At 41.3% G+C, this 13,322-nt stretch overlaps 1 protein-coding gene across 3 annotated transcripts in view; it reads left to right on the plus strand.

Moving 5' to 3' along the window:
- man2a2 (mannosidase, alpha, class 2A, member 2) overlaps positions 1 to 13,322 on the plus strand; it is a 52,746-nt gene that overhangs the window by 19,891 nt on the left and 19,533 nt on the right. For all 3 annotated transcript variants that reach the window (XM_061677586.1, XM_061677587.1, XM_061677589.1), the window contains 9 exons: positions 64 to 191; positions 452 to 625; positions 1,569 to 1,755; positions 10,219 to 10,396; positions 10,638 to 10,840; positions 11,693 to 11,875; positions 12,173 to 12,287; positions 12,678 to 12,748; positions 12,840 to 13,005. In XM_061677586.1, the coding sequence (XP_061533570.1) occupies positions 64 to 191; positions 452 to 625; positions 1,569 to 1,755; positions 10,219 to 10,396; positions 10,638 to 10,840; positions 11,693 to 11,875; positions 12,173 to 12,287; positions 12,678 to 12,748; positions 12,840 to 13,005 (1,405 nt within the window). The remainder of the gene's footprint in view (positions 1 to 63; positions 192 to 451; positions 626 to 1,568; positions 1,756 to 10,218; positions 10,397 to 10,637; positions 10,841 to 11,692; positions 11,876 to 12,172; positions 12,288 to 12,677; positions 12,749 to 12,839; positions 13,006 to 13,322) is intronic.

The raw sequence follows: 13,322 nt of genomic DNA on the forward strand, positions 1-13,322 counted from the left end.
AATGTGATTCTTGCACTTCAGGGCAGGATTATTTTCACCTTGTTGTAATCCTCTGTTCAACAGACTGATCCTCGAAGGACAGCTAGAAATTGTGACAGGAGGCTGGGTGATGACAGATGAAGCCAACGTTCACTACTTCGCCATGATAGACCAGCTTATTGAGGGACATCAGTGGCTAGAGAGAAACATAGGTGCATTAGATACATTAAAAACGCTCAACTTTATGCTTAAATATTCTATAGTCTTCCCTCGTGCTGTGAGATAGTTGATCTGTATAACTCTGTCACTCACTAGTGCAACGCTAACCCAGTCAGTGTTTCATTATGAAATTTTGTAAGGCCACATTTAGTTTAAGCTTCTCACCCAACAGCTGTTGACCACTATTCCCTGTTCCCTAACAGATGAGAAAGGTATTCAAATTACAAAATACTTCTTTACTGTTCTGTTACAGGCGCAACACCCCACAGCGGATGGGCAATAGACCCCTTTGGTCACAGCTCCACTATGGCCTATGTGCTGAAGAGAGCCAACCTGACTAGCATGCTCATCCAGAGGGTCCACTACTCAGTGAAAAAGCATTTTGCTGCCACACGCAACTTGGAGTTTATGTGGCGGCAGCCCTGGGGTGAGTGCAGCACAGCCAGGACACAGTACATTACAACTTCAGTGAGTTGAACTATCATAATTATTCACCCTAATAATACATGTGGATTGTTAAGTCTGTCCATTTTCCACACCGCTTATCCTCACTAGCTTCCTGAACATAGAAGGACAAAGGCTTTTACTATCAGTCAAATGACCAGCATAAGCTAGAAGACTGCTGCTTCCTCTCCGAAGTGCTTTTTCTCATCTACTGACATTCATGCTTGTCTGAAAAGCTGTACACACAAGCTTCATTCAAGTTTGACAACCAGCAGGGAGCTGAAACAGTGACAAAATAGATCAAATGGTGCAGCAGACTCATCAGAGACTAATGAAATTACCTGCACCAGATCAACAACCAAGTTAAAGAACTAATACAGTGCAAAGTAAGGCAAAAAGGAGTAATTTCATTGTACTGGAGATGATTATTCATTCATCTTCCGTTCCGCTTATCCTCACTAGGGTCGCGGGCGTGCTGGCGCCTCTCTTAGCTGGCTCTGTGCGAGGCGGGGTACACCCTGAAATGGCCGCCAGCCAATCGCAGGGCACACATAGACAAACAACCATTCGCACTCACATTCATACCTGTGGACAATTTAGGGTCTTCAGTTAACCTACCATGCATGTTTTTGGAATGTCGGAGGAAACCGGACTACCCAGAGAAAATCCACACGGGCACGGGGAGAATATGCAAACTCCACACTGGATTTTAGCCCGGATCCTCAGAACTGTGAGGCAGACGTGCTAACCAGTCGCCCACTGTGCCGCATACACTATGTATTAAGTCAAAGGCTCTGAAATGCTGTTAAACTGTTATCAAAGAAGTTCCCTCAGCATTTTTCCTTGTACTGTACTTAAATAAGGGCCTTTTGCTTTAACATGGATCTTCTTTTTCCAAGCTAATATTACTTGTGCCACCTTTACAGACACTGGATCCAATTCAGACATCTTTTGCCACATGATGCCCTTCTACAGCTATGATGTTCCTCATACATGTGGGCCTGATCCAAAGATCTGCTGCCAGTTTGACTTCAAGAGGCTACCTGGTGGTCGAATCAATTGTCCATGGAAAGTGCCACCCAAGACTGTGGTGGAGGAAAATGTAGCAGAGAGGTGAGTCTGCCAAATTGAATTTCTGTTGCAACTTGATGAATTAATGAATGATAATTATTTCTCCATACTCATCTCATTTGTGATTTGTCTTATTGGGAACAGTCTGTTGCTTAGTTTGTACAAATGTACACCATTTTCTCTCACAACTTTGTTTCAACTGGACTATTTAGTTTAAATCAGTGGTTCTCTAACTTGTTGTACCACAAGAAAATGTACAGTGGGTACGGAAAGTATTCAGACCCCCTTAAATTTTTCACTCTGTGTTATATTGCAGCCATATATTGCCAAAGTATTTTTTCTTTTTTTTCCCCCAGCCATTTGCTAAAATCATTAATTTTTTTTTCTCATTAATGTACACACAGCACCCCGTATTGACAGAAAAAAACTGAATTGTTGAAATTTTTGCAGATTTATTAAAAAACAAAAACTGAAATATCACACAGCCATAAGTATATAGATCCTTTGCTCAGTATTTAGTAGAAGCACCCTTTTGAGCTAATACAGCCACGAGTCTTTTTGGGAATGATGCAGGATCCAGGTCGGGCAACAACAACATCCTATTGTTGACCACCTCCAAGGGACACACCCACTGACACTGTTGCAAAAGATCATTTTCTCTGCGAACTAGTTAAAAGTTCAGTTCATTGTTCCAAAAATGAGCTCGTTCAGTTCATGGTTCAGAATTCAAAATTCTGAACTGAGTTCCCTGTTCCAAAGATGAACTAGTTCATAGTTTCTTTATTTTTCAATACTGGCTGGTGCTGACGGGCTATTACCCTCAAAATATTGCCATTTAATTTCCCCATTGTTGTCACCTATTCAGGCCACACTAGTAGCCAGCTGCAGCTTTCACGCTACAATCTCAAAAACATGAAATACTTGATGCTTGGATGGTCTTTTTTTAAAATGAGTAATTAAAACCAAAAACAGGACTTTTGTCCTTAATGTGCAAACAAAAACATTGAAACACAGTATGACAGGAACAATAATGAAAGGACATATATAACGTTGCATTCCTAGCAGCTCTGGCTTGACTATATTAAAGGATTTTATCTTATCTAGTCTTCTATTACAAAACAAAATAAATTCCATATTATGACAGTGTATAATTTTCCTAACAAAGAACACATTCCCTCCCATTTATGGAGTGTCCCTGAACGCACCTCGCACATATAAAACATGAATGGCGGCCTCACTGAATAGGTTGCCAAATACGGTGTTTATCCCCCAACATATGAAGGCTCGTATACAGACCCTTTACCAAAAATTTGAATATCATGGAAAAGTTCATTTATTTCCATAATTTCCATTCAAAAAGTTAAACTTTCATACATTATAGATTCAGGGCCCACAATTTAAACAATTTCAAGTATTTATTTGTGTATTTGTTGTTTTTGTTGAAAAACCCACGAAATCAGGAATTCCAAACATTAGAATACTGTGAAGAAATCATCCCAAATTTTGGAGGCCATAAATGTTTTCAACTTAGTGTCACATACTAATTATCTACTCAACTCAAAAGCACCTTCACAGATTTCCCTAGGTGTCATTAAATTGCTTCAGTTGGGCTGTTCAGATGTTTTTTTTCCCTCGAATTCCCCAACAAAACCTGGCATTTTGAATGAAAATGCACTTTTGTTCAAAAACTGCTCAGATGCCAGAATGAGTGTGTTCTCAATAAGGTTCATCAGGCAGAAATTAACTTCAGTTTACGTTTGTCCAAAATATCAACTAGTTCATGAACTTTCATTTATTGAATTCATTGAGGTACAACACTGCCCACCGAGTCATAAATAAGGAGATGCCCACACCTAATATTTAGAATTGTAGAAGCCTTCTGGATTAAAGATGAAACTTATTCAACAAACAAGAACAGTCAAATTGCCTTGAGAATCTACACAGACATTTAACATTATTGTAAACCATTATAACATTATGCAGATTCACTGTGCTTAAATATAGGCAAAAAAACCTTGAATGGTTCAATTAAAATTGAGCTTAAAAATGTAATGCAATGCATTACACTAAAAAGTTAAATACAACGGAACTGTACTTTGGCAGTGACAGGGAGTCTGCGACCAACGAGTGGTATTAGAGAAAACCAGGCACTGCTCACCACCTGTCCAATACAGTCCCAACAGTGAAGCATGGTGTTGGCAAGATCATGCTGTGGGGGTGTTTTTCAGCTGCAGGGACAGGACGACTGGTTGCAATCGAAGGAAAGATGAATGCGGCCCAGTACATGGATATCCTGGATGAAAACCTTCTGCAGAGTGCTCAGGACCTCAGACTGGGCTGAAGGTTCACCTTCCAACAAGACAATGACCCTAAGCGCACAGCTAAAATAACGAAGGGGTGGCTTCAGAACAACTCTGACTATTCTTCTTGAATGGCCTAGCCAGAGCTCTGACTTAAACCCAATTGAGCATCTCTGGAGAGACCTGAAAATGGCTGTCCACCAACGTTCACCATCCAACCTGACAGGTACGAGAGGATCTGCAAGGAGGAATGGCAAAGGATCCCCAAATCCAGGCGTGAAAAACTTGTTGCATCATTCCAAAAGAGACTGACATGGCTGTATTAGCTCAAAAGTACCCACTGTATATAGACAGGTGTGTGGCTTTCCTAATCAATTCCAATCAGTATAATAAAACACAGCTGGACTCCAATGAAGGTGAAGAACCATCTCAAGGATGATCTGAAGAAATGGACAGCACCCAAGTTAAATCATAGAAAAGGGTCTGAATACTTATGGCTGTGTGATATTTCCGTTTTTCTTTAGTAAATCTGCCAAAATTTCAACAATTCAGTTTTTTTCTGTCAATATGGGGTGCTGTGTGTACATTGAGGGGAAAAAAAAAACTTTTTTTTAGCAAATGGCTGAAATATAACAAAGATTGAAAAATTTAAGGGGGTCTGAATACTTTCCGTACCCACTGTGTGTGTGTGTGTGTGTCTGTGTGTGTGTATGTGAAACGGGCTCCCAGTTCCCTTGTCGTAATTGTACTGCGTTCAATCGTATGCAGCACAATATGCTGGCATCCTTGGTCTTTTGATTTCCTCGCTGGAATGCAACGTGTAATGCAGTGACGACTTTGACCTCGCTAGTTTAGCTTCACCGTCATCATGGAGCTGAAAATGGCAGTGTCGTATCTACCAATACATACCTTTCTGTGGTGGCTTTGGTCTCACAGGACTGGTCCGTCGTGGAGGTCACGCCCGCTAGTGGCCTGGCAAACTTGCGTTTCTCTCTTGTAGTTATTTGGGATTCTTGTGGGTTTTGCGTTTGCAGCATTTTTCCTTTGCTATACACATATATATATATATATAAATTTTTTTAGCTTTCAGCATTTTTATTTTGCGGTTGTTTTCTGTGATTGCAGCATTTTTCTTTTGCTTTTTTTTATGATTGCAACATTTTTATCTTGCAGCATTTTTCTTTTGCAGTAGTTTTATGTGCTTGTGTGTTTTTCATCTTGCGTCATTCCTGCTATCGGGCATGAGGCCGTTTGTAGTGCTTTTGCCCCTGTCAGCCAATATAATATTCTCCTTGAATAGCAGGGGTTCATTGTGCCACACATGGAGAATCACTTCTTTTCTGGAGAACAACTGCATTCAGCATACCGGACCGACTATTGTAGTTTGTAGTGACAGATGCACATTATCCAAAGTTTAACTTAAACCAAGGACAGCAGGCAGAAAGAGGTCATACAGGAAAGAAGATGGCAATTGAGTACAAATCAGAATCATCTTTATTTGCCAAGTATGTCCAAAAAACACAAGGAATTGGAGCCGCTCTAGTACGACGACAGTGTCAATTGACAGAGAACACTTTTGAGACATAAAGACATTGACAAAAAAAAAAAACAGTCACTGAGCAATAAAGGTTTGCTAGTTATCTGGTAATGCTGGTACATTTAAAAATTTTTTTTTTTTTTTACAAATGTGCAAAAAGATGCAGAGTCCTAGCACTTAGAGCAGTTCGAAATTACTAATATTACAATAGTCAGGTGCAATGACCATTGTGCAAAGGGCGCCGAGACTTCAAGCGAGTCGTGCGATAATTTGGGACAATGTTGATTGTGCAAATGATTGGAGATACTCCTCAGTCAGTGTGCAAATGGTGCAGATGCTACTCTAGCATAATATGCAAGTATTGGTCAACAACAGATATGCAAATAGTGCAGCGTGGCAAGACTACTACAGTGAGTGCATGAGTAATATATAATTGGCCCGACAGAAATGTGACAAAAACTCAAAAGACAAAAAAATTGCCAGCATGTCGCAATGGAATTGTAGGTTAGGTGTTTAAGAAGTTGATTGCAAGAGGGAAGAAGCTGTTGGAATGACTGCTAGTTCTAGTTTGCATTGATCGGTAGCGCCTACCTGAGGGAAGGAGCTGGAAGAGCTGGTGACCGGGATGTGGAGGCTCCGAGAGGATTTTGCACACTCTTGTCTTAGTTCTGGCAGCGTGCAAGTCCTCAAGGGTGGGTAGGGGGCTACCGCCAATCCTTTCAGCAGTTTTGATTGTCCGTTGCAGTCGGAGTTTTTTTTTTTATAGCAGCACCAAACCAGACTGTGATGGAAGAACACAGGACTGATTCGATGACCGCTGTGTAGAACTGCCTCAGCAGCTCCTGTGGCAGGCCATGCTTTCTCAGAAGCCGCAGGAAGTACAAGTCCTGTAGGCACAATAGGTGGCTTTTGGGAACTATACAGTGGGGCAAAAAAGATTTAGTCAGCCACCAATTGTGCAAGTTCTCCCACTAAAAATGACAGGTCTTTAATTTTTATCATAGGTATACCGCACATATGAGAGACAAAATAAGAAAAAAAATCCAGAAAATTACATTGATTTTTAAAGAATTTATTAGCAAATTATGGTGGAAAATAAGTGTTTGGTCACCTACAACCAAGCAAGATTTCTGGCTCTCACAGACCTGGAACTTCTTCAAGAGGCTCCTCTGTCCTCCACTCGTTACCTGTATTAATAGCACCTGTTTGAAGTCGTTATCAGTATAAAAGACACCTGTGCACAACCTCAAACAGTCACAGTCCAAACCACACTATGGCCAAGACCAAAGAGCTGTTAAAGGACACCAGAAACAAAATTGTAGACCTTCATCAGGCTGGGAAGACTGAATCTGCAATAGGTAAGCAGCTTGGTGTGACGAAATCAACTGTGGGAGCAATTATTAGAAAATGGAAGACATACAAGACCACTGATAATCTCCCTCGTTCTGGGGCTCCACGCAAGGTCTCACTCCATGTGGTCAAAACGATCACAAGAATGGTGAGGGAAAAATCCCAGAACCACAAGGGGGGGGGCCTAGTGAATGACCTGCAGGGAGCTGGGACCAACGTAACAAAGGCTACCATCAGTAACACACTACACCGCCAGGGACTCAAATCCTACAGTGCCAGACGTGTCCCCCTGCTTAAGCCAGTACCTGTCTAGGTCCGTCTGAAGTTTGCTAGAGAGCATTTGGATGATCAAGAAGACGATTGGGAGAATGTCATATGGTCAGATAAAAACAAAATAGAACTTTTTGGTAAAAACTCAACTCATTGTGTTTGGAGGAAGAAGAATGCTGAGTTGTATCCAAAGAACACCATACGTACTGTGAAGCATGGGGGTGGTAACATCATGCTTTGGGGCTGTTTTTCTGCAAAGGGACCAGGACGACTGATCTGTGGAAAGGAAAGAATGAATGGGCCCATGTGTCATGAGATTTTGAGTGAAAACCTCCTTCCATCAGCAAGGGCATTGAAGATGAAATGTGGCTGGGTCTTTCAGCATGACAATCATCCCAAACACATCGCCCGGGCAACGAAGGAGTAGAAGCTCGTAAGAAGCATTTCAAGGTCTTGGAGTGGCCTAGCCAGTCTCCAGATGTCAACCCCATAGAAGATCTTTGGAGGGAGTTGAAAGTCTGTGTTACCCAGCGACAGCCCCCAAATATCACTGCTCTAGAGGAGATCTGCATGGAGGAATGGGCCAAAATGCCAGCAACTGTGTGTGAAAACCTTGTGAAGACTTAAGAGAAAATGTTTGACCTCTGTCATTGCCAATAAAAGGTATACAGTGGGTACAGGAAGTATTCAGACCCCTTTAAATTTGTCACTCTTTGTTATATTGGAGCCATTTGCTAAAATCATTTAAGTTTTTTTTTTTTTTTCTCAATGTACACACAGCTCCCCATATTGACAGAAAAAAATTTAATCGTTGAATTTTTTTTTTTTTTTTATTAAAAAAGAAAAACTGAAATATCACACAGCCATAAGTATTCAGACCCTTTGCTCAGTATTTAGTAGAAGCACCTTTTTAAGCTAATACAGCCATGAGTCTTTTTGGGAATGATGCAACACGTTTTTTACATCTGGATTTGGGGATCCTCTGCCTTTCCTCCTTGCAGATCCTCTCCAGTTCTGTCAGGTTGGATGGTGAACCTTGGTGGACAGCCATTTTTGGATCTCTCCAGAGATGCTCAAAGTCAGGGCTCAGGCTGGGCCATTCAAGAACAGTCACGGAGTTGTTCTGAAGCCACTCGTTTGTTATTTTCGCTGTGTGCTTAGGGTCATTGTCTTGTTGGAAGGTGAACCTACGGCCCAGTCTGAGGTGCTGAGCACTCTAGAGAAGGTTTCGTCCAGGATATCCCTATACTTGGCCGCATTCATCTTTCCTTCGATTGCAACAAGTCGTCTTGTCCCTGCAGCTGAAAAACACCCCCACAGCATGATGCTGCCACCACCATGCTTCACTGTTGACTGTATTGGACAGGTGATGAGCAGTGCCTGGTTTTCTCCACACATACCGCTTAGAATTAAGGCCAAAAAAGCTCTATCTTTGTCTCATCAGACCAGAGAATCTTATTTCTCACCATCTTTGAGTCCTTAGGGTGTTTTTTTTTAGGAAACTCCATGTGGCCTTTCATGTGTCTTTCACTGAGGAGAGGCTTCTGTCGGGCCACTCTGCCATAAAGCCCTGACTGGTGGAGGGCTGCAGTGATTTGTTGACTTTCTAGAACATTCTCCCAACTGCATCTCTGGGGCTCAGCACAGTGCTCTTTGGGTTCTTCTTTACCTCTTCTGCCCCGATTGCTCAGTTTGGCTGAACGGCCAGCTCTAGGAAGGGTTCTGGTCATCCCAAATGTCTATTTAAGGATTATGAAGGCCACTGTGCTCTTAGGTACCTTAAACACAGCAGTGATTTGGCCAGATCTGTGCCTTGCCCCAATTCTGTCTCTGAGCTCTTCAGGCAGTTCCTTTGACCTCATGATTCTCATTTGCTCTGACATGCACTGTGCGCTGTAAGGTCTTATATAGACAGGTGTGTGGCTTTCCTAATCTCGTCCAATCAGTATAATCAAACACAGCTGGACTCCAATGAAGGTGTAGAACCATCTCAAGGATGATCAGAAGAAATGGACAGCACCCAAGTTAAATATGAATGTCATAGCAAAGGGTCTGAATACTTACGGCTGTGTGATATTTCAGTTTTTCTTTAATAAATCTGCAAAAATTTCAACAATTAGTTTTTTTTCTGTCAATATGGGGTGCTGTGTGTACATTAATGGGGGGGAAAGTGAACTTAAATGATTTTAGCAAATGGCTGCAACAAAACAAAACGTTAAAAATTTAAGGGGGTCTGAATACTTTCCGTACCCACTGTATTGACCAAATGCTTATCTTCCACCATTATTTGCTAATAAATTCTTTCAAAATCAGACTGTGATTTTCTGCATTTTTTTTTTCTTTCTCATTTTGTCTTTCATAGGTGAGGTATACCTATGATGAAAATTACAGGGCTCTCTCATCTTTTTAAGTGGGAGAACTTGCGCAATTGGTGGCTGACTAAATACTTTTTTGCCTCACTGGAAATAGCCTTTTCTGAGTGCACGTCATGGGAGATAATGGCAAATATCTCCCATGTATCGTGTACCGTATTTTTCGGACTATAAAACACACTGGATTATTAAAGCGCACTATCAATGAACGCGTATATTTTCAAACATCAGGCGCACCAGATTATAAGGCGCATTAAGCGAACCAAAACAGTCAGATAAGTCACTTATACACACACACACACACACCATAATATTATGTTGAAGCACAGTCAGTATTACTCCACGAGGTTCCTCACTACAGTAGCTGTAATGCTCCAACAATCTGGCTTCGTAATTTACCAAAGTCATACTAAAACATTTTGACAGATTTTTTTGAGCACCGTGTACCACATAAAATCGGTTAGAGCTCAGTAAGCACAACCAGAAGTCATAGATAAAAAACGGATTTATAAAGCGCACTGTCAATTTTTTTGAAAAATTAAGGATTTTAAGTGCGCCTTATAAATATGGTACCTACTCTTTGTATAAACAATAATAAATCTAATAATTCTGTAGAAAGCTGGTGTTGAAGACTGCACTGGGTGTCTGCTTCATTGTTATTTTTCATCTAATTCAGGGCACAACTCCTCCTGGATCAGTATCGCAAAAAGTCCAAACTTTACCGGAGCAAGGTGGTTCTCATCCCTCTGGGGGATGACTTCCGTTACGACAAGGCCTTGGAGTGGGACCAGCAGTATATCAACTATCAGAAGCTCTTCGATTACATGAATTCCCACCCTGAGATGCATGTCAAGGTGAGAAAGTAGTTTGGTAACTGTCAAGTATTTGAATGTACAGTAAAAACGTTTAGATCGTAATGAATAATAGTAATCAGTATTTAAGCTTGCTGAGGGACCAAAATATGTCATAGCTCATTGTTTAGTTCAGAGCCCAGAAAGTCTTACGCATTTTTCTTTTTGTGCTGTTCAGAGTGTTGTTTCAGTAAGGTATTTTCTTTGGTTTGACTTTTTCACGCATCTCTGCCTACTCCTTTAGGCTCAGTTTGGAACTCTAACAGACTACTTCAATGCGCTGTATAAGTCCTATGGAGTGGCCCAAGGATCCCGACCTGCAGACTTTCCTGTGCTCAGTGGGGATTTCTTTGCCTATGCGGACCGCGAAGACCACTACTGGACTGGTTACTTTACATCCCGGCCCTTTTATAAGAGCTTGGATCGTGTCATCGAGTCACACCTTAGGTTGGGCAGCTTCATTTGCACATCACATCACCTCACTCTCACCTACAACCTGTGCTTTGCGTGTGTTAGCTGTCCAACAAGAAAAAAAATTATTTGCATGCACTGCAAACAAACGTTAGGTGTGCCACACACATCGTTCCTATCTTACATAGATTAGATGGTATGACCCTGGAATGTTTCCTATATTGTCAGTTTTGTGTTCTGTTCTTTGGCAAGGAAATAAATCTAGCCCTCAGTAGACAAAGGTGGGTAGAGTACCTTTTCTTCTTAACATAAATACTCAAGAAAAAGTATGATGCATTAAAACTACTCTGATAAGTACAATTTGTCCAAATGCTACTTGAGTAACTATATCGGAGTAAATGTAGTGTGTTCCTACCCACGTCATTAGACCACCGACTCAGGAACTGCACAAATGTAAACCAACCAGTGCGTCAGCTACTGTAAACCTTCCTATATATGTACCTGTTCTTTTCATGAATATTCATAAATTGTTCACCCAAAATTAAGGACAATGTTAGGATATTTCCAAGAAAAAAACAAAAAACAAAATCGGTTATCTTTTCACTTCACTTATGCACAAAAATGCCCTATCACTTAAATAGATTTTGTCTAATCCTTTTTTACAAGCCTTGCTGCACCTCTCCTTTGCAGAAGGTTTCATAGGTACAAAGGTAGTCCTGATAAGAAAATGTGGTTTGGAACGTCAGTGTGTATGGTTTAAATGTGATGGGCCCAGTTAAAGAAATGTGAATTCTCAGTTTAACAAAAGTGTAATATTATGCTTTTGATTATAGAGTATAGGAGACCAAACCTCTGTTTCTTATTATTGCAATGTTATTCATCTTTCAGGGGAGCTGAGATCCTTTACAGCTTGGCAGTTGCCAATGCCCGAAACATGGGCATGGAAGGACGATATCCAGTCTCAGATTACGCCCTGCTCGTTGACGCCAGGCGCTCTGTGGGCCTTTTCCAGCATCATGATGGCATCACTGGCACTGCGAAGGAGAATGTTGTCGTTGACTATGGCACCAGGTAGGAAATGACAGTGGCCTTGATAGCTAAATTAGATGAGTAGATAAGATTAGATGCGATAGACAAGTTTCGCCAGGTGGGCGTTGCAAAAGAGAATCTGTTCTCAATTGCGTTGCCTGGATAAATAAAGGCTAAATAGATAAATAAAAAAAACAAGTTATTGTATGAAATAATCATTTCATTCTCCATCTTTGTGGTAGCTACTTGCCAGTTTGATACCGGAGGGCAAAATAGCAAAATAACATGCCATCTGCTGTTGACTGCTTGCTGTGAGCCATTGTCTCCTCCCCTTCATAGATTATTGCGCTCACTCATTGGCCTGAAGCGAGTGATCATCAACGCTGCTCATTTCCTGGTGATGAAGAACAAAGAGTTTTATCGCTTCTACCAGACCGAGCCTTTCCTGGAGACGGTAAGAAGAAAGATGGAGGGTTTTGCCGGCAGGGCAATAACCAATTTATATTACATTTTATTGACTTGGTGTTTAGCACTACAGCGACGCATAGGTTAGTACTGCTGCCTCATGGTAAGAATGGTTCAAATCTGGGCTGAGGCCTTGGTGTGTGGTGTTTTCTTCTCTCTATGCTTGTATGGGTATTCTCTTGGTTTGTTCTCCTAGTCCAAAATCATTTAGATTAGGTCAATTGAAGATGCTAAATTGCCCTTTTGTTAATGAGAGTGTAAACGGTCTGCTCTGTAATTTATTGTCCACCTCAGCTTGGATACACTCCAGCTGTGAGCCTGAACAAGATGAGAAAATGGGTTGATGGATTTTTTTGTTCCTGTGTGTTTCATTGTGTAGGATGACAGGCGTGCTACTCAGGATTCTCTACCTCAGCGCACTTTAATCGAGCTGGATCCAGCAGGGCCAAGGTAGGACCTACATCATTTCTATCATCACGCCATCTTTCCTTAGCTCCTTCAACCCAAGAGACTGATTGCTTTTTTTCCTTGCTGCTGTCAGGTACTTGGTCCTGTTCAACCCGGTTGAGCAGGAGCGGCTGTGTGCTGTGACTGTGTTGGTCAACACCGTCAAGGTGAGGGTGCTCACTGAAGATGGACAGACTCTCCCTGTGCAGCTGAGCGCTCAGTGGAGCTCGGCAAGTCAAATGAGCGCAGAAGTGTTTGAGGTGAGAGATGACTTTGCATAAATCTTATTTATTGTACTCCTAAGCTCGGCCTAGTTTTTTGTTAGCTCTGCAGAATTAAATGTCTTAACAGCACTGCTTCATTATCAAAAGTGCTTTGTCAGAACTTAGTATCTACTAGTATCAGTACCAGCTTTTATTTTAAGCAGCACAGATCATCAAACAAATGTAAATATCAGACAAATATAAACGAAGTCAACTTAAAATGCTGTTTTTAAATTATTTCATTTATTGATTGAATGTGAGGACAGTGGTGTTCTGCCTCATCTGACTGCGAGTTGCACGCCATTGTTTCTGCC

The sequence above is a fragment of the Phycodurus eques genome, chromosome 5 (assembly GCF_024500275.1).
Source record: "Phycodurus eques isolate BA_2022a chromosome 5, UOR_Pequ_1.1, whole genome shotgun sequence".
NCBI lineage: Eukaryota > Metazoa > Chordata > Actinopteri > Syngnathiformes > Syngnathidae > Phycodurus > Phycodurus eques.